The sequence below is a fragment of the Schistosoma haematobium genome, chromosome 2 (genome assembly GCF_000699445.3).
Source record: "Schistosoma haematobium chromosome 2, whole genome shotgun sequence".
NCBI lineage: Eukaryota > Metazoa > Platyhelminthes > Trematoda > Strigeidida > Schistosomatidae > Schistosoma > Schistosoma haematobium.
The window spans coordinates 24257725-24279911 of NC_067197.1; the positions used below are offsets into that span (position 1 = coordinate 24257725).

The 22187-nt window shown below is 36.0% G+C and overlaps 1 protein-coding gene across 1 annotated transcript in view; it reads left to right on the forward strand.

Moving 5' to 3' along the window:
* Nucleotides 1-953: 953 nt before the first annotated feature.
* MS3_00006529 (uncharacterized protein) overlaps nucleotides 954-22187 on the forward strand; it is a 28796-nt gene continuing 7562 nt past the window's right edge. Inside the window, exons 1-15 of the mRNA XM_051214697.1 lie at nucleotides 954-1251; nucleotides 1286-1375; nucleotides 1414-1604; nucleotides 1636-1864; nucleotides 2514-2690; nucleotides 3399-3528; nucleotides 5534-5716; nucleotides 7629-7766; nucleotides 11570-11690; nucleotides 13700-13921; nucleotides 14846-15077; nucleotides 16081-16318; nucleotides 19738-20055; nucleotides 20447-20743; nucleotides 21518-21714. Of these exons, the coding sequence (XP_051067880.1) occupies nucleotides 1000-1251; nucleotides 1286-1375; nucleotides 1414-1604; nucleotides 1636-1864; nucleotides 2514-2690; nucleotides 3399-3528; nucleotides 5534-5716; nucleotides 7629-7766; nucleotides 11570-11690; nucleotides 13700-13921; nucleotides 14846-15077; nucleotides 16081-16318; nucleotides 19738-20055; nucleotides 20447-20743; nucleotides 21518-21714 (3015 nt within the window). The 5' untranslated portion in view covers nucleotides 954-999. The remainder of the gene's footprint in view (nucleotides 1252-1285; nucleotides 1376-1413; nucleotides 1605-1635; nucleotides 1865-2513; nucleotides 2691-3398; nucleotides 3529-5533; nucleotides 5717-7628; nucleotides 7767-11569; nucleotides 11691-13699; nucleotides 13922-14845; nucleotides 15078-16080; nucleotides 16319-19737; nucleotides 20056-20446; nucleotides 20744-21517; nucleotides 21715-22187) is intronic.

Below are 22187 nucleotides of genomic sequence, written 5' to 3' on the forward strand. Positions count from 1 at the left end.
CTCTTTTGGGATTTTCGCTCTGATTCACCATCACTATCGTATTTCAGTAAAGTAGTAAGTCTATCAAAATAAATGTTTTCCGCCATAATTATATACTATCAATCTTTAATCGTTTTACTCGTTAAGACTGCCCCACCAAATGTGTAGGTTATGAGAAATGTGGCAGCCGAAGGGCTTAGGTTAAACATTGAGCTGTTGTGAAGTATTTTATACTATTCATAAGCATTATATAAATGTTTATGGATCCTTAACATATTCAGCATGGACACTGTCTCAGTGAGGAGATTTATAAGTAAATAATTGCGTTATTAGGTTTTTCATTACTAGTGTTGAGACCATCTCGACTTTGACATGACTCCGTGACTCCCTCAAATAATTTGAGTTACGTGGTGTAGCCCTTTATCGGTAAGATTAGGAAATATAAGGCAAGTAGCATTTATGGAGTTCAACTATGAGGTAGATGCATTCTCAATTGTCTATGGCAGTTTGCATAGTATAAGGGTTTCATTGTAAGCTTTGCTAGTGTTTTATCCAATAAACTTACAAAGATGAGTTTCATCTAGGCTGGTCAAAGTGCACTGAAGAATGGCGTATTCCCTGTAGTAAATGTGATGCAAGTAACTACTTTTAATCAAGTTAATTCCTGAATCACTCTACCAACTGAGATAGTCTACTTACATTCCTCAGAGTTGTTTAGGAGGAAAATTTATATTTAACTAGAGGCCTCATAAAACATATCACACTGATTTACCATACAATTCTTTGAGGACATTGGTGAGCTAATCAAGGTGACATACGTGATTTTGGTGACAACATAGTAACCAATAACACCTTGCGGTTTGAAAAATCAAAACCTGAATTTCACCAACCATGATAAATTATCCTCCAAAATTCAAACATTAATAATGTTTCGGTCTCATTGCCACGTCGTTCTGTCATAACCCATGTGGTTTCCGAAGGTCAACCTTCTGCTTTTAGCGGCTTTTTAAGAGCGTACGAATGATTCAGACAGATGCAGATATTGCGAGTGTTGAACTTTATACTCTACGCCCGACACTACTTCACGGATATGTTTTACCATTCATACTTTTTTATTCTATTTGGATTGGATACTGGACCAATATTCTTGGTTTTCAGGAGTATATGGAATTCGGTCTTATAGTTATCGCAGCCATTGGATTTGTACAAATAATTGTCTGTCTCTGCTGTCACTGGTTTGTTGAATTTAAGTGTCTTATGACTTGCAAAAAAGTAAGTGTTGGTATAAAAGGCGAACCTTTCCCAGCAATCCAGTGTTGCGGCGTCTGAGTATATCAAGGTAGTTCCGACCCCTAACACAGGTTATCCAATGATCGTTAAGATTGAAAAACAAGAGGTTAGAATGTTGTTTACCGATTTAAACATTAAATTTAGTGTCGCTCCTCCGGATTTATACACGCCTTTCATTTCCAACGATTAAAGTATGTATTTAGGACTGACGAGAAAGACAGTTTCCATCCGACCGAATTTCCAGTTGATTGGAGTATGAAAGCATATCTTAGTTGGAAGGGTTATGAGACGGTTGATCATCAGGTTGAAGCACAGCGTAAATATGGATTGAATGAGTAGCACTGTTATATACTTATTAACTGTCAGACTCCATTTAGATGTTCCATCTTTCGCCGAGCTGTTCAAGGAGCGTGCAACTGCCCCGTTTTTTGTCTTCCAAGTATTCTCAGTTGGGCTGTGGTGCCTTGATGAATATTGGATCTACCCACTGATTGCTTTGGGTATGCTATGCCTCTTTGAAGCCAGCTTAGTACAACAGCAATTAAAAAATCTATCTGAAATACGCTCTATGTCTGAAAAGCCATACAACATCTATGTAAGTGCTTGTTTCAATAGTATTTTTGATACCACGGTAAAATTAGGGTATGTTGAGTGTGTTATGTGTAAGTGTTCCAATACTAGCAGTTATTAGATTGTGAGCAGTTTGTTTCATATATGACAAGTTTCTGTTGTATATGTTTGTACAAATTCATTTCGAGTCTTTATGGAGCAACAACGTTGGTACTGCATTATTAAAGCTGTACATATAGATTTGTCCGATATTTGGAATTTTATATTTTTCATCTGGTCTCATATGTTTTAATTTGTCCAATAGAGGGTATTTGTTAAAGCATTAAGATTTCAACCAGTGGTCATAAATCCAAGCTCCGTCCTATTTACTGCGGTTTGGTACTCGGCTAATGTAAGTAGCCTCTACAAAAAAGGTGTATTTCAAGACCCAGTACGTTAACTTGGACTTGGTAAGTAGTTTTTCCCTTAAAGCAATATGTAGCTCGCAAACCTTGAGAAAAAAATTCTCCAGTGAGTCTGTTTTGCATGCGGTGTGTGTATATGTGTATGTATATATGCGTTGTCACAAAATTGATAGTTAGTCATGCCACAACTAGGATTTTATTCCTAATCATGTACAGTTTATAGATAGCTGGGCTAGATTTTTGTAACTTACTGTGCATAAAATCTTAAAGGTTTATCGTCAAAAGAAGTGGGTACGTGTACGGACGGACCAGTTGATCGCTGGTGATATTATTTCTGTATCTGAGAATGATCAAAAATTCTGCATTCCTGCTGACTTACTCCTTTTAAGGGGTACATGCATTGTGGACGAATCAATGCTCACTGGAGAATCAGTTCCTGTTAGCAAAGTGAGTCAATATTCGTTTTTGTTAATGTTAAGATTTTACCTTAATTAGTATTATGCCCAATAAACTGAGTGTGCTGGTCTTTACACTCTCGTACTCTATTTTTTCTGCTAATTGTAACTCAAGAGGAATTAAATATATGTTCTACGGAAAGACGCCTATATGCATTGTGTTGCGGGTAGTTTGAACACTGTCAGATAGATTATTTATTTATTTCAACACATAGATATTGGTACAAAGAGGCACCAAATACATATGCGCCACACAAATCTCATTTGATATGTGTGAGGGCTGTGATACTGCCCGGGTGCCCAAACCGAAACAGGTGGTTTTCTTAGGGGCCACACCCCAAACGTAAATGCTTTGTTCCATCGACTTCATGTCTTAGTCGACCATCAATCATAACTAATGAGGGAATTTGTCCAATTGTATACTGGTTGAAGTTATCACACCACATCAATATAATGAGCTATATATATGTATTTGAATAAAGCTAGATTGTATCATCCATATTCTATTACTTTCCTGCCCACTGTTGCCCGTCATACTAGAGGTATATAGTGAACAACTAACACTTTTGTGATATGCAGGATTTACTACAATTACATTTACCGTAGTCACTAGTTTTGTTTTTCTGACTTATATTTTTTGAGTAAACGTCTTCTCATTAAAGAAAACATCAGGTCTATTTTAGGACGTTTTTACTTATAGGATCCTTGTGAGGTTCTCAAAGCAGATGAACACTTTACGTTCGATGATGATCATAAGACCCAGATTTTGTTTGGTGGAACCAAAGTAGTACAGTTTACTCCCCCTTCTAAGTCTACAAATTCCCTAAAAGGTTTGTTACATTTTTGACCGTTTTCATATTCCATCTTTAATACGATTTTCTATAAATTACCTACATATTCAGATCTAGTTTATGTGTAGGGATTCACACCAAAAATGTAATAACTTAAGGTACAGTAAGTACTTTACGGTTGATATATTGTTCATTTAATACATAAGTGTTTCAAGAATATTATTTCTAAGAAAAACTATTTCTATCAGGTTAAAATTAATAACATTATTTTCAACCATAAAAACAGTAACGTAGAATTTCCTTTACGCCGATAGGAAATAAAATGACTCGAATTAAAATATTCAGCCTTATAAAGTATTTTTATTTAACTCAGATAGCAGAAACAGTGCATACTTTCAAATAGAGACTTCGTTTTCTTACTCATGAGCGAAAATAATGTCAGCTTTATGTATTGCGCTCAGACTAGGATAACTGACTATAAGTGAAGGTGATTTGATTTCTCGTGACTGAATTTATTTTATAAGTTATGTCCATCTGTTGGTGTGGGGTTATTGAACTTCTGATTTCCTCTTAAAGTATGATGTTCAATAAGATTAAATCCTTATTGCAGTTTAATGGCCCTGTATCTGACTCCAGGTCGATCGTATGAATGATCGTTATCGAATGATTGCTATCGAAATATACATGTCTCCAATCTTCGTATACAATCATCGGCTTAAATCGAGCATTGGTCTCTTACCAGCACGTTTACTTATTGACTTAGAATACGCAGATAACATAGTCTTGTTTGGTGAAGGCACTGAAAAAATGCAGAGTATTTTGGTAGCACTGAGTAACAATGCCAGTATGTTTGGGATGAGTTCCTGCCCTTCTAAATGCAAATTATTGCTTCAGGACTGGTCTGCGTCAACACTTGAACTAACGATAGAGAGTAAAGTAGTCGAACGCGTCGACAACTTCACTTATCTTGGAAGTTTGGTCAGTCCTAATGGGTTGATGTCTGACGAAATCTCTGCATGGATTCAACAAGCTCGTTTGACTTTTGCCAACCTACATCACTTGTGGCGAAGGTGAGGTATCCGTTTATCAATTAAGGGACGAATATACTGCGCAGAAATCTGTTCTGTTTTACTTTACGGCTGATAAACGTGACCATTAGGAGTAGAGGATACTCGTAAGTCACTAGTATTTGATCACAGATGTCCTAGAAATATTGCTCGCATCTGCTGGGATCACCGGGTGAGTAATATTGAGGTTAGACGCAGGGTATTAGGGGAATGACGGTGAATCAGTCGATGAGGTTGTGAATCTTCATCGACTGAGATGGTTGGACCACGTGTTACGTATGCCTGGATACCCGTTACCTCAACGCGCAATGCTGATTAGTGCTGGGGATGGTTGGAAAAAAGTTAGGGGTGGCCAAACCAGAACTTGGCATCAGTCCTTGAAGTCACTAACTTCTGGTCTGAGTCATGTTGGTAGATGCAGACTACTTGATTGGGGTCCGCGTGACTATCGTAACCAGTGGTTGGAGACTCTTGGTAACATGGCTCAAAATGGATCACAATGGCGTAGGTGTATACACCATTTGTCTTTTCTTAAACCGTGAGATTAAAATTACTTTATGCCTTTCTTTCTACGAACTAATTCTTTCTCCCCGTATCACATCCTTTTATGCTGTATTATATATATTACTGCCATTGAAGTAACTACTTTTATGAATTTTTCATCTTGTGCTATTTAGGTATGGCAACTTGGACTGATGCATAAATGTGCCTAGTCCTACGTTGTAGCTAGCTGACTGACTGTCATTAGTCCTCGTACTGAGTGTCGCTTAAAGCTGCGCGCGCAAACGTTTACTTGATAATAAGGTTGCATTTATAATAATAATAACAATATTAATAATGGAAATTTTAAGCGTATTTGGATTTTTATTTCCGAATTATTGTTAAGGCTAATTTAACTCATGTAGTTGATGAATTTCGTAGATTTTCGTCACATTTGACTTTGGATTTGTCGTAACCTATTTTTAATCTTTTCTCAGCACCTGACAATGGTTGCATCTGCTTTGTACTTCGTACGGGTTTGAGTACTTCACAAGGTCGTTTACTGAAAACTATAATGTATAGTGTAAAGGCCGTTACAGCAAATAATGCTGAAAGCTTTCTTTTCATAGCCTTCTTACTTATTTTCGCGTTGATTGCATCAGCCTATGTCTGGATAGAAGGTAGGTCCTTTTTTCACAATAAAAAGCTGTTGTCTGCCTTTTGTATTTTTTATGTGGGATTAGATACTTTACTTTTCCATTGCAATCATTGAGTGATTTGGTGATATTTGCCGAATCTTTGTGTATTAAAATGTCATGAGTCAGTAAATCAGGCATTTTTAAATGTTTATAGATGTTTTGTAGTGTTCCACGTGATATAACTTTTCATGCTTAAATCTTATTTAGAATTGCCAAATAGGTTCTCTAGACGATAACTACAAGAAAGTTTATGGTTTCGTATATGTTTCATACAATTATCACTTCACCACTCGTCCGTGATTTTCATCCTCTCAGTTTTTAAAACCTATGCATACTCTTCAAATTTTGTGTAATGATTACAAGGTTTATCTTACTATTTTCCGAATTCTAGATAATTACTGCCTCGTTTCCTTTATATTTGTTGTCTTAAAATGACTTTATGCAATATCTTTATAGTGCTAATGACCTGCACCATTTCAAATTTTCGACCACCAGTATTTTTCATTTAGCATTATGTCTTATTTTGATACGAATGCACTACTAAGCAGCTGATAGTAAACCACAGACTAAAAGTGAAACCATATTGTTTTACGTCAGTCGTCGTCCTTGGTTTATCTAAATTCATAAAGGAAACTAATTATATGGAGCATAATCAGGAAATAAGTGTATTAACAAATTACTTTGAGGATACCCGGATCAGGATGCTAACAAGACACAAGGGCCACAGCGATCTAATTTTCTAAATTGTACTGTCTAATATCCATTGTCCCATTGCAAAAGATCTTTTTAAGACGAATAGTGTGGTGGAGGGGTGGCGTAAATTTCCCGTCTTATCTATTATATTTAGTCAGTATATTGGTGGTGTTATTTTATTACTTTATTAAATCCGCCTTTTGATGCTTGTGTCGTCGTGGGTTTTTTTATCCAACCTTTTATTAGAGGATACTAACTGAAAATCGATTAGTCATTACCCACAGGCTTATATTAAGACCAAAGGGTCAGAACTAATTAAAAGTTAATAATCCAAAGTGATAATACAATGACGTCAATTTTAACGTCTCAATCTACTTCGTAATATCAAGACGTTTCATTTTTAATAATAATTAACATGTCTTCCCAGTAGATATCATGTTATCTTCATTTTACTGCTACTGTTTCTATACGAGTTGTTTTTTATCAGAGGACGTTTGTTAATTCTCATCCTTTATAAACTGTGTGGGAAATTCACTAATACATCGAAAACATTAATGTCTAATCTAGTTAGTAGAATTATAGATACAAATGTAAAATACTGCTGACTCGAATTTTTCAATGGTAAACAGATCTTTTTTTGAACTACTATGTATGATATTTCGGTTGTGAAGGTTTAGATCTTTCTGTTGTTAATGTTAAAGACTGCAGTTGATCAGTCAGTTTTAGCATATGTGCGTCCTGAGCGGATTGCCTCTATATTGAGATTAAATCAGAGGTATTTTTAAGCAAAGTTGGATAGTGGCTAGTAGTTGAATTCATCGATAATGAGGAGATTCAAACCTTTACAACTGAATTATTATTCATCCCCGTTACACAAGTTAATTGCTGTCTGAACTCAGTAGCTAGGTGAATAGTGCGTTGGGTATTTGAATTGAAAGGCACTGGATTCGAGTCCCTCAGCGAACACTAACATATGCAGAGGTATCGAGCTGACAAGTCCCAAGAAGGGCGTAACATGTGTTCTGAGTTTCATTTCTGAACACCAACTTTGTTATAGATAATATCTAAATACTCAATATCAATATTAAAATAATTTTACTTCTTAAACATATGGTATAGGGATATTTTATGTATGCAATAATTTCTGAATGTGTCACCAATCAATAAGCTTTGTATTCAATTTAAATATCTTTTCGAACAGGTACAGCTGATCCCCGTCGGAATCGATATAAACTGTTTCTTGAATGTACTCTCATTCTAACATCTGTTATTCCACAGGAACTCCCACTAGAATTGTCTTTAGCCGTGAATTCATCTTTGATTGCATTGTGCAAACTTTGTAAGTGTTATATTTTGTAACTGTTTAATCTACATATTAGTTGAATTTCATCTCATACTTATGAAGATTTAAATGTTGTTTAGTTTGCGATCTACTTAATAAATAAACTATTTTAGTGGAGATAAAGGTTTTATTGTTTCCTCTCCGCGTAAACTAATTCCTACTTTAATTGTAGAACCGAATAAAAGGCAAATAAAACAAGCACGTCAAATCAAAAACCAAATTAACTCATTCGCTGAGTACTTGGGTATGAGTCGAACTCTAGATGTATGGGTTAATGATACTACCCATTTGGTTAAATCACAGGTGGATCCATGTTCAAACCTGGGGACTGCCGGCTTTACGTTGAACCCTCCAACCACAAATTCATCGCTCTATGTGCACATAAGATATCTAAATTGTTTATACATTAGTACAATTAATTTCGAGTTTCAGGTTGTTCATTTTGTGAATTTAGTTCTGTTGAGTTTCGATACCTAAATAGGACATCAGACAACCTTAGACTTTTGGGTGTAGTTTGTTGAACAGTGATTTGTGCAATAGGAAGTCAAATCATGATCGCTAATGGGTTGTATTTTGAGCGTTTTGTTGGCTTGATTTCATATATCACCCGTTAATGTAACACGAACTTCTTCTTTTGGAGAACCTTGTTCTTATTTATTTTATTTGTTAATTTGAACACATAAATATTGGTACAAGAGAGCGCCAATATATAAGCGCCACACAAAACAACGAGAATGGGAAGAGAAAAAATAGAAGGTAGGGAGCGTAGAAAAAGAACAATAACGACCAAATTAGTGTAAGGTAGTGTAATAATAATGATAATAATAATAATAATAATAATGGGGAAACGGAAAGGTACAACCAGAAGAAATCGTTCAGTTAAGGGAGGTACAACCACTTTTTATGAAGAAAGTAAAAGAAGATTACAGAATGATCGCCACTGGACTCTATTCTGAGCCATATCTGATAACGTCTCTAGCCACTGTGTAGCACCATCTCTCGGACCCCAGCCAGGGAGTCGTGAAGGACCAACACAAGCTAACCCTTTGCAGCTTTCTTTCATACCACGACACCATGTCATACACTAACCGCCTTTCCGCTTTTCCAACCAGTCCCAGAGTCGGCAAATAATGCACGACGTGGAATTCTCTGGGACGACATTCGTAGAACATGTCCGAGCCAACGAAGTCGGTGTTTCAAGATGGCGACACCACTTGCATTATCATCTCTGTGCCCGAACACACGATGCCGAACCTCTGCATTACTAACATGGTGTTGTTACTGGATGTCGACAATCCTTCGGAGATAACGATGATCAGACATAGAGAGTCGTCTAATGTCCTCAACTCAGAGTGACCAGTCTTGACAAATATAGAGCAGGACTGCTTTCATCGACGCGTTGTATATCCGACCTTTCACAGCCAGACTAACATCACGAAGGCGCAGACCAGGGCATGACCAGAGTCCAGATAGGTACTCCAAAAGGAGCGGCAGTCTTGTACACAACCACGCCAGCGGTAGCTGATCGCGATGTGATCAATCTGAGTCCAGTCTTGAGATGCAGAGGGAGAACGCCACGTGGCACATCGGCGATGACTGCGCCGAAAGTTAGTGCTATCCAGAAACAGGTTGTAGTCTGTGCACAGTTGCAATAGACTGTCCCCGTTATCTGTCCTGCGACCAACAAGTCCCCATCGGCCACCTAAACGACTCTCTTCTGTGCCTAGACGCCCGACCTGAGCATTAAAGTCTCCGGCTAGTACTCAATATCTGTCGAACGCACTTTCTGGAGAACAGTTGACTGGTGATAGAATTCATCCTTGATTGCATCCGGGCTACAATCTGTCGGGGCATAGGCGGAGATGACGAAAAGACACCGTTTCTCACGCCGATTTCTTCTCACTTTGATGGAACTTTCTAATCTAACAGCACATAACCGACTGTTAATGGGGATCAACTCGATTAGTGCTGCCTCAGCTCTAGCGCTTAGTGTGACACCAACACCAACAAGACCAGACGAAGATGCCACAGGGTCTCCTGATAAGCGCACGTAAAACAAGCTTTTTGAAGCGACAAATAGAGATCGAATTTGTAGAACTTCACCAGAGTCTTGAATACAAGTCTCGGATGGGCAACAAACGTCGATATTAAGACTTTCCAAAGATATAGCCAGTTCTATTTGTTGTCCGACCTGCATAAGTGTGCAAACGTTGAAGGCAGCCAGTTTGAATGGTGCACGTGGTTCCAGGAAAACTGCTTAAGTATTCGTATTTGGTGGTAGCATACAATTTTCAACCAGGCAGTGACTGAAGAATGCTTAGATAGAGCCGAGTTTCCATCATAGGCGAGTTGCTGTATAGGTCGAAAGATAAGGATACACAGAGTGGGAATAAAAGAGAGTGAATAAATGACGTGGTAAATAATAATAATAGTAATAATAATAATGTGAATTGTTTGACTGTAAATTGAAGCGAGAATAGAATTTTCAGTAAATATAGTCATTTTCATTTTATTTATGTGTGGGCTGTGACGCTGCCCGGGTGCCCAGACCGAAGTGGGGCCACACCCCGAGCCTTTGACCTAAAGGTATGACCCACAAGGCAGTGGATCATCGTGAGGAGATGCAGTCCCATGAAAGCCGGTGACCAACGATTGGTTCATACGCCATTTGTTCCCTCAGGATACTGGAGCCCATGTGCACCATTGGTTTGGGATCCGGTTAAAGGTAAAACGTCGGATCTACAGCGCGTTGGTGAGAGCGGTTTTGCTCTATGCTTGTGAAACCTGGCCTCTCCGAGTTGAGGACATTAGACGACTCTCTATGTCTGATCATCGTTATCTCCGAAGGATTGTCGACATCCAGTAACAACACCATGTTAGTAATGCAGAGGTTCGGCATCGTGTGTTCGGGCACAGAGATGATAATGCAAGTGGTGTCGCCATCTTGAAACACCGACTTCGTTGGCTCGGACATGTTCTACGAATGTCGTCCCAGAGAATTCCACGTCGTGCATTATTTGCCGACTCTGGGACTGGTTGGAAAAGCGGAAAGGCGGTTAGTGTATGACATGGTGTCGTGGTATGAAAGAAAGCTGCAAAGGGTTAGCTTGTGTTGGTCCTTCACGACTCCCTGGCTGGGGTCCGAGAGATGGTGCTACACAGTGGCTAGAGACGTTATCAGATATGGCTCAGAATAGAGTCCAGTGGCGATCATTCTGTAATCTTCTTTTACTTTCTTCATAAAAAGTGGTTGTACCTCCCTTAACTGAACGATTTCTTCTGGTTGTACCTTTCCGTTTCCCCATTATTATTATTATTATTATTATTATTATTATTATTATTATTATTATTATTATTACACTACCTTACACTAATTTGGTCGTTATTGTTCTTTTCTTATGCTCCCTACCTTCTATTTTTCTCTTCGAATTCTCGTTGTTTTGTGTGGCGCTTATATATTGGCGCTCTCTTGTACCAATATTTATGTGTTCGAATAAATAAATAAATAAAGCGCCGGACATTCGCTTTCAGTCCTCTCAATCTCATAAACAACACCCCGCCACGAGAAGGCAGTGAGTAGGACTTCCCTGGTGGAGGTTGTATACATGTGGCCGTGTGAGAGCATTTCGAGAGGGAGAGCGGACTCTCCTCACTCGACCGTACCAGGGCATTTGGGGGCAAGTAGGAAGTTTACAAATAATAACAAGGAAATTAAAAGATATAAGTTTGAGTCTTGCGATTGGTTAAAGTTATTTTATCCTGTCAGTTGTAATTTATTTACACTGTAATTTATTTTCTAGTGGTTTATTGTACTGAACCTTTTCGAATTCCATTTGCTGGTAAGATTGATATTTGTGCCTTTGATAAAACTGGTACTTTGACGGAAGATATTGTCGTAGTTGAAGGAGTTACAGGTTTAAAGTAAGTCAATAGTCGGTGGTTTTGGTGTTTGGGTTTTACTACGTGTTCTTTTAACAACTGTGGGTATATCGTACGCAGAGATTTATACCGTTTTGATGCTCTTATGTAGATTGCCGGTAATCAGTTGATATTTTAATTTCAAGGGACGTTTTCGTGTTTTCTTAGTACGAATTTGTCGTTGCTTAGTGATAATATTTGATTGTAAGTTTAATGATCCGACTATTGTTTATTACTAATAATAAAGGAACTCAATCCTGATGGATCTATGATCCCTATGCAATCTACATAAAAAGTGAACATCTCGAATGCTTCTAAATCCATACAATATTACCTCTATTCAGGGATAGTATAATAGACTCGTTCTTGTCAATGGAAAGCGACTTAATTACCGTCTGAAGGTATTTCCTTCAAATGCCTTTATTTTATCGAATGGCAGCCAGGATCGATCTCTGTTATGTTTGAAGAGATTATGAATCTACCTAGTCTGCGAACGGAATGAAAACTCTATGTCACAATGTGTCCCAGACTCGCTAACTAGAGATGGAAGTCCAGATTCAGAAGAGGGAAATGTATTCACAGGCAGCCAGAAGCACGAACAACAAGTATGGCCCAAGCGTATAAGTACGGGATAAAAATATCCCTGGGAAACGTCACAAAATAGCATATTAAAAGAGCCGACGAACCAATGACATCTGAGGCCCTCCCAAGTGGGAAATGCGACGTGGAGGTGAAAATGGGCGCTTTTGGTGCGAAAACAAGAAATTCACATTTCCCAAATAAAATTGCAAAAATATGACATTTACTGAGTTCTGGGGATCTAGCATCCCCAACCATCAATTTCACATATAAAGGTACAAGTCAGCATTTTAAATGTGTCGTTCAGCAATATGGTATAGTTTCACTGCCTATAAATGGACCGGTTTCATTTACTATCAAGCATAAATTTTCGTTGTCAGCGCGGTATTTCGCTTATTCATAATCTTAATCATGGAATACTTTATTCATATGACAGTCTCATGAACCATAAGGCGCAAATTTTCTTAGTCCCTTCTTAGAGATTGTGATTGATTAATAGCTGTAAAATAACTGTAAAGATGTTGAAAATCCTTTAGTGGATCGGTAGCTTAGAGGTTGGGGGGTGGCCCAACCTCCAGTCGCTTAGATGCTGGTTCGAGCCCCACTTCATCTACTTACGGTATGGGCAACCAGATAGTATCACTAGATGTCACACAGTATAGCTTGAAGCTAATTACATGAATCTGTACCTGGTAATATATATATATATATATATATATATATATATATATATATATATATATATATATATATATATATATGTACTATTTTACATCACAACTTAATAACGACCTACATTAGGTTGTATTTAATTTTTAATTACATTGGGTGTGTGAGGGCTATGCGGACTACATAGATAGGAAGTTAGGAAGTTTCTTCCTACCTTTATGAAGGATATACAAGAAAGCTACAAAGAAATCTCAACTGGCTTTTACCATGAGCCATGTTTATAACGTCACATATCATGTATCTTCTTTTGGACCTCACACAAATACCATCTTGATATACCATCATTCGATGTTGCGTTTACTGCTCCTCTCGTGTAGGCCTTACTCGGTACTTCAGGATCCCGAGAAAGTGAATGAAATTAGAGCGTGCAACGGTCACCGACCACCGTTTGATGACGTTTCTTGACGGTGTACTATTTTGTGAATTAAACCTCTGGATCAAAGGCTCATGAGTGATCCCCCTAGAAAATCATCGGTTTTAGCGTTTTAGCAATATCCGAGTCTCTACACAAATAGCGATGGTTACCAATAAAGGAGATTATTCGATAGCTAGAACTGTGTAAATCTGCTCGTTGTCGTTATTATGCGTTCATATATAACTTTTAGATATAGGTTTCAGTATCTCTTCTTCAAACTGATTGTCTTACTATCCCACTTTCTTTTACTCATGGAGTTTTCATGTATTTGTGTGTTATTTTCTTTTAGTGATCAACCATCAAATAAATTGCTACAAGTAAAACAATGTCCACTGTCTACCATCCAAGTGTTAGCTAGTTGTCATTCTTTGATAAATACTAGTGCTTCTGGTCTGATTGGTGATCCTATGGAAAAAGCTATGTTAGCATCGACTAGTTGGTCGTTGAATGATCAGAATGAAGTATATGGACGTACTATACCACGTAGTTCTCCATTGAAAATATGTCAAAGGTAAGTAAATATTTAGTAACGCACTATATTTTTATAATCATCATATTGCTATTCAATCTATATTTTCCTGTAACTTGAACTAAACATTTTTACAAAAATAAAACATTTAGGCATTTCGTTTATTGTAAAGCGTTAAATATTGATTAATGTCGTAAGTAGTATATACATTGTCTATAACAGCATTTTTAATCACATCTTTCAAACCTTTTGTTTTCCAAAGCATACCCTGTAATGTATTGATGTTGTGGCGAAACATATCTTTGCTGAAAGTTTGTATAAGATGTTGAGTTTGCTACCTTCATTATATGTGTATCTATGCCCGCAATAACTTTGAATTCTCTTTATGCTATGTTTCGTTATTCTCCTTTGTTTAAAGAAATTCATTTCATAAAATGTGTAAATGATAAAATACTACATAGTCACGTCTGTTTATATTCATATCCTAGATATGAACCAATGTATGTTATGTCGAAAACGAGGAGTGAGTAAACAATACCATTTGCTCGCTCAAACCTAAGTTCATTAATAATATTCCAGGTACAGCTCCTTGTACTTGACTCTGAGTCATATTTTTGATCTCAAGGTTAACAATATCACTTGGGTGCCAAATCGAATTGAGTGAAGCTGGATTCGAACTTATAACTCATTTATTAAAACAGTGTTTTAGTCATTAAGTCACAGTTTCATTATCGTTTGAGTCATTTTTCCATCAAATAGCTTATAAATTGTCTTTTGTCTAAAGCAGTACATTTTATAACTGAAAATTGTGTTGTAAAAAAGTGAGAGCATATCCATTTTCTATTAAATGGTAACAATTCTTTTAGTATAATATTCAACAGTGCTATATAAGTTTATAAAAACCAAATAAATATTCGATTTTCTTAAAATCAAAGTAAAGATATATCGATTCATTATCATTTTTAGATTTCGATTCGATAGTACACTACGTCGTATGTCTGTTGTAGTTAGCCATTATTTGCCGTCTAGCGTAGATCGAAATTACTTGGTCTGTGTCAAAGGATCACCAGAAACTATTCTCCCAATGCTTGTCGATGCACCACCAGACTATGAAGAAGCTTATCTTACTATGGCTAGACGGGGTGCTCGTGTTTTAGCTTTGGGACAGAAGACCTTAGGTCAACTTACACATGAGCAGGTTGGTTTGTTCAATTTTTTTCGATAAATATTCATCATTGTAGAGTTAATGTTTACTCAAATAAATCTATTTTGTTAATTTAGAAGATAAATCACCCAATCTTTGAAATACAGCAGCCATATAGGGTGTATGTGTATGGCAATAGTGTACTGTTTAAAAACTAATTTCCTCTAATCTCGTGTTATTTTATCATGTTTATTTTGTGTTCATATTCTGTTTGTCAATTTATTGTGTGAAAAGCTTATTATTCTGGCTTGTGGTCTTGTATACGGGTTGTGGAGATTATTAAGTTTTTGATCGAGTTCATGAACCGATTGATGTTAGACCACCTTTGGAAACCTGGAAGCACTTGTTTTTGGTTTCAGTTCATTCGGGGGTTCAAGTCAATAGTTTGTTCTCTTGGGTAGGCATCCAATCAACTACTGTGGTATCATTTCATTTCATCTATCAATCAACATTCTATTCATTTCACTAATCAAAAATTCGTCCATTAAATAAATCACACCACCACTTGGGTTCCGCTATAGCTCATTAGCAAAAATACTACGATTTAAGCTAGAATATTTGCTTGAAGAGTCATGATGCTACTCATCTTCCCGAACAGGACTTTGTTTTATGGGGTTCAAAAATCCTATCGATACGTCTGATAGATGAGTCTCAAGTTAAGTAAATCAACGTAGGATCTTACTACTGATAGATACCTCAAAACTACTGAATTTTTTTATCAGCTTATCAACCACAATTTTTTGAAATTTAAATTGGTTCCCTTAACCCCAAAGTCTTACAATTAAAATGTGGTCACCAAATCAATATTTTATGTCTAGTTTTGTGTACATGATTTGTATTCGGTGAATATTGAGTAGTTTTCAGGGTCAAAAATACAGTTTCTCCCCCCCCCCCAAAGTTACACAAATCTTCTGTTCACAATACTTGGTTGATTGTAGTCAATTTAAAACATTAGACTTTTAGTAAATATTCTTTTCTCTTACTTGTTTTCATTTAGGTGAGAGATTTAACTCGTGAATCTGTTGAGTCAGATATACACTTTTGTGGTTTCGTCATTATTTCTTGCCCGTTAAAACCGGACTCTTTGACTGTGATAAAAGATCTTAGTTATTCCAGTCATCATATTAGTATGATCACAGGTGATAATCCACTTACAGCCTGTCATGTAAGCAGTATTGTGGGAATAGTTCGATCGAATGTTCCTGTACTCGTATTAAGTCCACCAAACGCATTACGTAAGTATATTTTTTTTATCGTTATGATACTTATATTGTATACGTATTATTTTTTGCTATCATTAATACTACTATTAGTCAGTATTCGTCTCTTGCTGATTTAGTATGACAACTAGGACTGATTCAGCGTTGATTATGACTGCTTGACTAAAAAAGGTGGTTGAATCTGATGAAATTCGGTAATTGATATAGTTTCAAACTCTAATTCTGTTGAGTATATAATTATTAAAGCATTTATAGCCTATAGATTTCGAAAATCATCCATCTAACAAAAATGTTTGATAAGAGTGTTATAAAAAATTTATTTAGGTTGTTTAGTACGAGATTAGTTAAGGAATAGATTAACTATGTGAAAATATTAACCAGTTGTTAAACCTCATGCTTGTTATTTTCTTTACTTCGTTTTAACTTTATGTTAGTTTGAAGCTTGCTTTTCATTACGAGATAAAATCAGTTTTAAGTGCAACCAACTAGTCAATGCTTCTCAGTTAATTTTCACTGATTTTGTATTTTCATTTTGATGAAAATGAACTTCAAAAATTGAACAATGTCTATAAATCTCTCATGTATGGTGAGTGGTGAAGCAGCTAAACTCATCGACCGTTCACTTATGTTGAAAGTCTCATAAGCCTTGGTGGATTGGTGTCTGACAAAATTTCGGAATGGTTTCGGAAATCTCGGTTCGTTTTACCAACGGCCTCACTTGTGTCTTAGTTGAGATGTCCGTCTCCACTCAAAAATGAATACACTGCTCATCAGTTCCTTATGAAACATGATTTTTGGAGATAGAGCTTATTTGTAGGTGACTAGCATTTGATTACAGGTGTCTTCACGGCGTTACTTGTGCGTGATGGAACCATCGAGTGTTTAGTGCTAAGGTTAGACGCAGAGTGCAAGTTAAAAATGAGAGATCGATGGATAAATTTGTAAAATTTCGACTGAGTTGGTTCAGACATATTATGCATGCTTATCCATCGCCTACCTCAACGGGCAATGATGTTGTTAGGAGTAGGTTAGAAGAAGGATTATGTACCATCAAACCAAAGCAAGATATTAGTCTGTGAAGTCATTGACTGTTGGACTTAATCATGTAAGTAGGTGCAGGCTATCTGGTTGGGTTCTGGACGATTATTGTAACCACGTAGGTTGATATTACTCAGAATCGTTTGCAATGGCAAAGGCGCGTTGACCCTTCACTTAGATTCTAAGTTTCCTAATTATCCTATTCATTTTCTTCTATTCCACGAATCCATACCTTCTCAAATTATATCTCTCATTCCTAATTATTTGTACTACCACTATTACTGTTATCAAACATATAATATTGGATGGAAATATTTTTGTCATCACTACTACTTATATTACTCTGTCATCTCGCTGTGTTGATTTGATGTGGGAACTTAAACTGATGCACCTTGAAGATGACTGACTGTGGTGAGTATAAGCAATTTTGATTATTGGAGAATACGATAAGTGACTTGATTTATGAAACTATTCAAAACATCGAATAAAGGAATCATTCTTCTGACGAGTTTTTCATGGCTCTACACTATATATGGTGAGTATATATATATGCTATGATGAAAATCTAATTGAAAAGAAACATTTCTTCACTCTACTCGTCTGACTGTCTGAATGGGGATTTTCACCTTAGTCAAAAACTCCCATCATTTTCCCATCAGTTATGATTTTTGGCTAATCTGGCTTCTTGTTTTCTCTCTCTTCCATGGTTTCTGAGCTTTAATGAAATAATTTCTTTCTTGTACAGTTGGGAAACTATTTGACTTTGCTAGGAAATATAAAAAAGTTGCAGTGATACATTATTTCATCAAGTATTGTATTGCTGCTGGAGAGTTTAACCAGGTTGAATCACGCAAGGGAGATATGATTCACTAGATTTAACGATAAGTCCACGAATTATTATTGTATTTTGGTTGATTGAGTACAAGAGGTCATAAACATTGGTTAGTTACACGCGATCCAATTCTACTACTGTAGTGACAAAAATGACAAACCGTATTAAACCCCCTTATATTTTGTTCCGTCTGTCACTGAAATTATCAGGCACTAATTTCAGGGGTTGTGGCATAAAATTCAGTGAGTTTTGAAACAACCCTAATACTAAACAAGTTCATTTTGTCTTAGTACACAAACATTATAAATTACCATTTTGTTATTAAGGTAAAGTTACTTTTCTATACTTGTTTCTTCATTTTAGCACTTAATCTCGATATGTTGTATTTGTTTTATGAAGGACGTAGGTTTTCTGTAATTTGATTAAGTGAGATCCCGACCGTTCAAGTCGATGAATAGAATACAAATCGACAGATGAATGGAATCATATAATGTGACCAGGTGATGGGTTCTTTTGAGACTGTATGATTGATTTAGGTCCTTTGAATGACGCACTAGAAGGAAAAACAGACGGCACCTCCAGAACAAGCAGATATACGTCCTAGGTGATGGTCAACCTGAAAACGGTGATAGATGGTTCAGTTTTAAGTGAACCCAAGAGAATCACGTTATTTAAAAGAGAGATGTTAGGGATATGTAATCACAAATCACAACTTACGAGAAGAAAATCAATATCGATCAAGTCGAAATTCTGTTACAGTAAATTATTCTGTGTTAACATTGTCAAATGTTACATTTGAATATGGGTCATAGTTGAACTCGTTAATGCTGTTCCCAATACCATTGATAAAGGATATAACACTGAAAGTTGGTGTACTAGATGATGCTGTTATTATGTACTTCGAGTTTGTCACCAACTAGATCAATTTTCTCTGCTGTTCCAGTAATAATTCTAATTTAAAAGTATCCATTTTCATTAATTGTGTCGCTATTTGGCATGAATTCAAAATAATTAACATTTCCTTTTTTTCGGCTCCAAAATCTCCGTTGTCAGTCGGTGCATTCGGGGACTGTACTAATAATTTCACTATTCCGACTTCAATTTCGTGAACGGAACTAATTGTATTCTCTTTTTTTCCCTACCCCATTTACTGAGGTGAAAATACCAGGCTTTGTAGATGAAGCTTTTTTTATGTCGGCCCAGTGTAATCAATTCACAATACAACAAGTCGATTATATATCAGTAAGAAACACAACGATTAAAATATTTTAAACTGAGTATTTGTTACGTTAACATAGATCATCGCAAAAACGTATTGAAATCCCCTGAATAGTGTTCCCACTGAATAATGATTTGCTCTAACAGAATTTCATTCTTATCGATGTTGGTTTGTTTTCATAAGTTGTATTTGGCGATCACCCATCCACAACAGTTTGACTTCTAGTTTAATTCCATATGCATAATACTTTAGAAAGTGAAAGCTTAGTACTTATATTCTTAACGAGGTGCATGATTGTTTGTTTATTGTCCTCCTCTTTCACTCTTCACTACTTTTTCATCTTAGACGAACAATGGCATTGGCAATCGGTTGATGAATCTGTTATACTACCTATGCTGGATGTGAATGCCAAGGATGCTAAGTCCAAACTTTCACAACTTATCCAAAAGTATGATGTTTGTTTAACAGGCGAAGGAATCGATTATCTGTCAAAAACAAATTCTAGTTTTCTACGACAATTAATTCCAAAAGCTAAAATTTACGCTCGCGTTGCACCGAAACAAAAAGAATCTATACTAGTTCAATTGAAACTTATGGGATATGTCACATTAATGTGTGGTGATGGGACAAATGATGTTGGGGCATTAAAACAAGCACATGTTGGTCAGTTTTTATCTTTTTTACTTTTCTATTTGTCTTTTTTTTTAAAAAAAAGAAAGATTTTATTCTACTGAGTTTAAGGAGTAGTGATATCCCAGTGTTCAATTGATTTTATCATTCAGCTAGTTATTTATGAACAAGAAATTAACTTTGATATACCTCACACATTATTGCCTTTTACTTATTTTGTATCCCGTAGATGAGCATATAGGTTTATACATTATTTGATTTTAATTCATTTTTTATTTATTTAAGGGAGTTATATTGTACTATCTAGCTCCCCTAGCTAAGGTAAATAAAAAGGGCTTTTGAAATCTTTATGGAATTATTAATCTTTTCAATAAATTTAGTACACATAGGATTCGTTTATTTCCACATTTTTGTTATATACTAGGTGTCGCACTGCTTAATGAAACGAGTACATCTGTTTCTCTTGTGGAATTAACTGAGACTAAACAGGCAAGCCCTTCATCTAAGAATATACGTCAGAAAAATCACGGGGGTACTTTCAATCGTGCTAATCGTGGTGATGTTCACTCTACGAATGCTAATATAAATAACAGTAATCCAGCTGTACGCCCGTCATTCAATTTGCCTGCACTAGATACAGAACAAGAAGTATCAGTGGTTCGTCTTGGTAATGCTAGTATCGCAGCTCCTTTTACTGCTAAAATGTCTTCTCCTATTGGAGGTAAGTAAGGTTTACCTCTAATTTTCTCTACTTTTTAACAAGTGAAATTCCCTTGATACTTTGATATCAAAAAGTTGTAAAAATAAACTCCCGTCAGTTAAATTTTAGAGCTATAAAAATTTACTCCTCACAACATTCAATGAAATAAAAATTGATCATAGTTAATATTTACTACTTTTGTTTATGCAAATTTAATCCAAATTTTATACACACAATTCATTCGATAAGTTGATTTAAGACGGAACAACAAAGCTTATTATAATAAGATAATTTTTTATGATAAGGCCTTCAGTCTCAAAATGTAAAGTAACAATAACATCCCTGTTTGTTTATTAGACTAAAAGGTAGGTAAACTTTTTTTTATAGACTAATGACATTACCAGGAATTCCAATCTTGAATTATACTCTGATATTCGAAAATATCGATCGTTAAATACTAAACTCGACGAAGTATGTCTTAACATTTCTGTTTATGTGATTCATACAATAATTAGTCAAATATTTTCAATATTTCAGATATCTAAACAAAACAACAACAAAAATTAGCACACATAAAACACTTCAACAGTTTGCGATCTTTTTGGTTATTATCGAATTCATCATCATAATGAAAAAAGAAAGAACTCTTTTTTACCTAATAATTATCCGTGGATTATTTGATTTCATATTTAGATTTGTATATTTTTGTTCTCTCTCCCGAAATTTTCTCTATTTTTCATGTTTGTGTATTAATTATTATTTTTATTGTTCTAATGTATTTTCTATTTTATTTAGTCTGTCATATTGTTATGCAAGGACGTTGTACATTGGTGACTACATTGCAAATGTATAAAATTCTAGCTATAAATGCATTGATCATTGCTTATAGTTCATCAGTTTTATATCTGAAAGGTTTTAAAATATCTGATACTCAAGCAACTATTCGTGCTTTACTTCTATCAGCTTGTTTTCTGTTCATTTCACGCTCTAAGGTATATATATATATATATATTTTAATGATTAACATATTAATTGTGTCTTTTGTTTATTTTTTAAAATTGATATATTAATACCTAGTTACAATTTTAATCAGAAAAATATTTAACATATTTCACAGATTGAAATCATGAGTCAATTGAAGCTAGACCACCATGGAAAACCTGGAAGCACTGGACGGCCGTTTCGTCCTAGTATGGGACTTCTCATCAGTGCGCATCCACGATCTCGCACCCCACGAGATTTGAACCCAGGACCTATCATTCTCGTGTTAATGTCTAACTTTAACCAATCCACGAAGTTGCGCCACCGTATACCGGGATCGTGGATGCGCGCTGACGAGGAGTCCCATACTAGGACGAAACGGCCGTCCAGTGCTTCCAGGTTTTCCATGGTGGTCTAGCTTCAATTGACTCATGATTTCAATCTGTGAAATTTCTAAAATCTCCACAAACCCTTCTGGTAATAT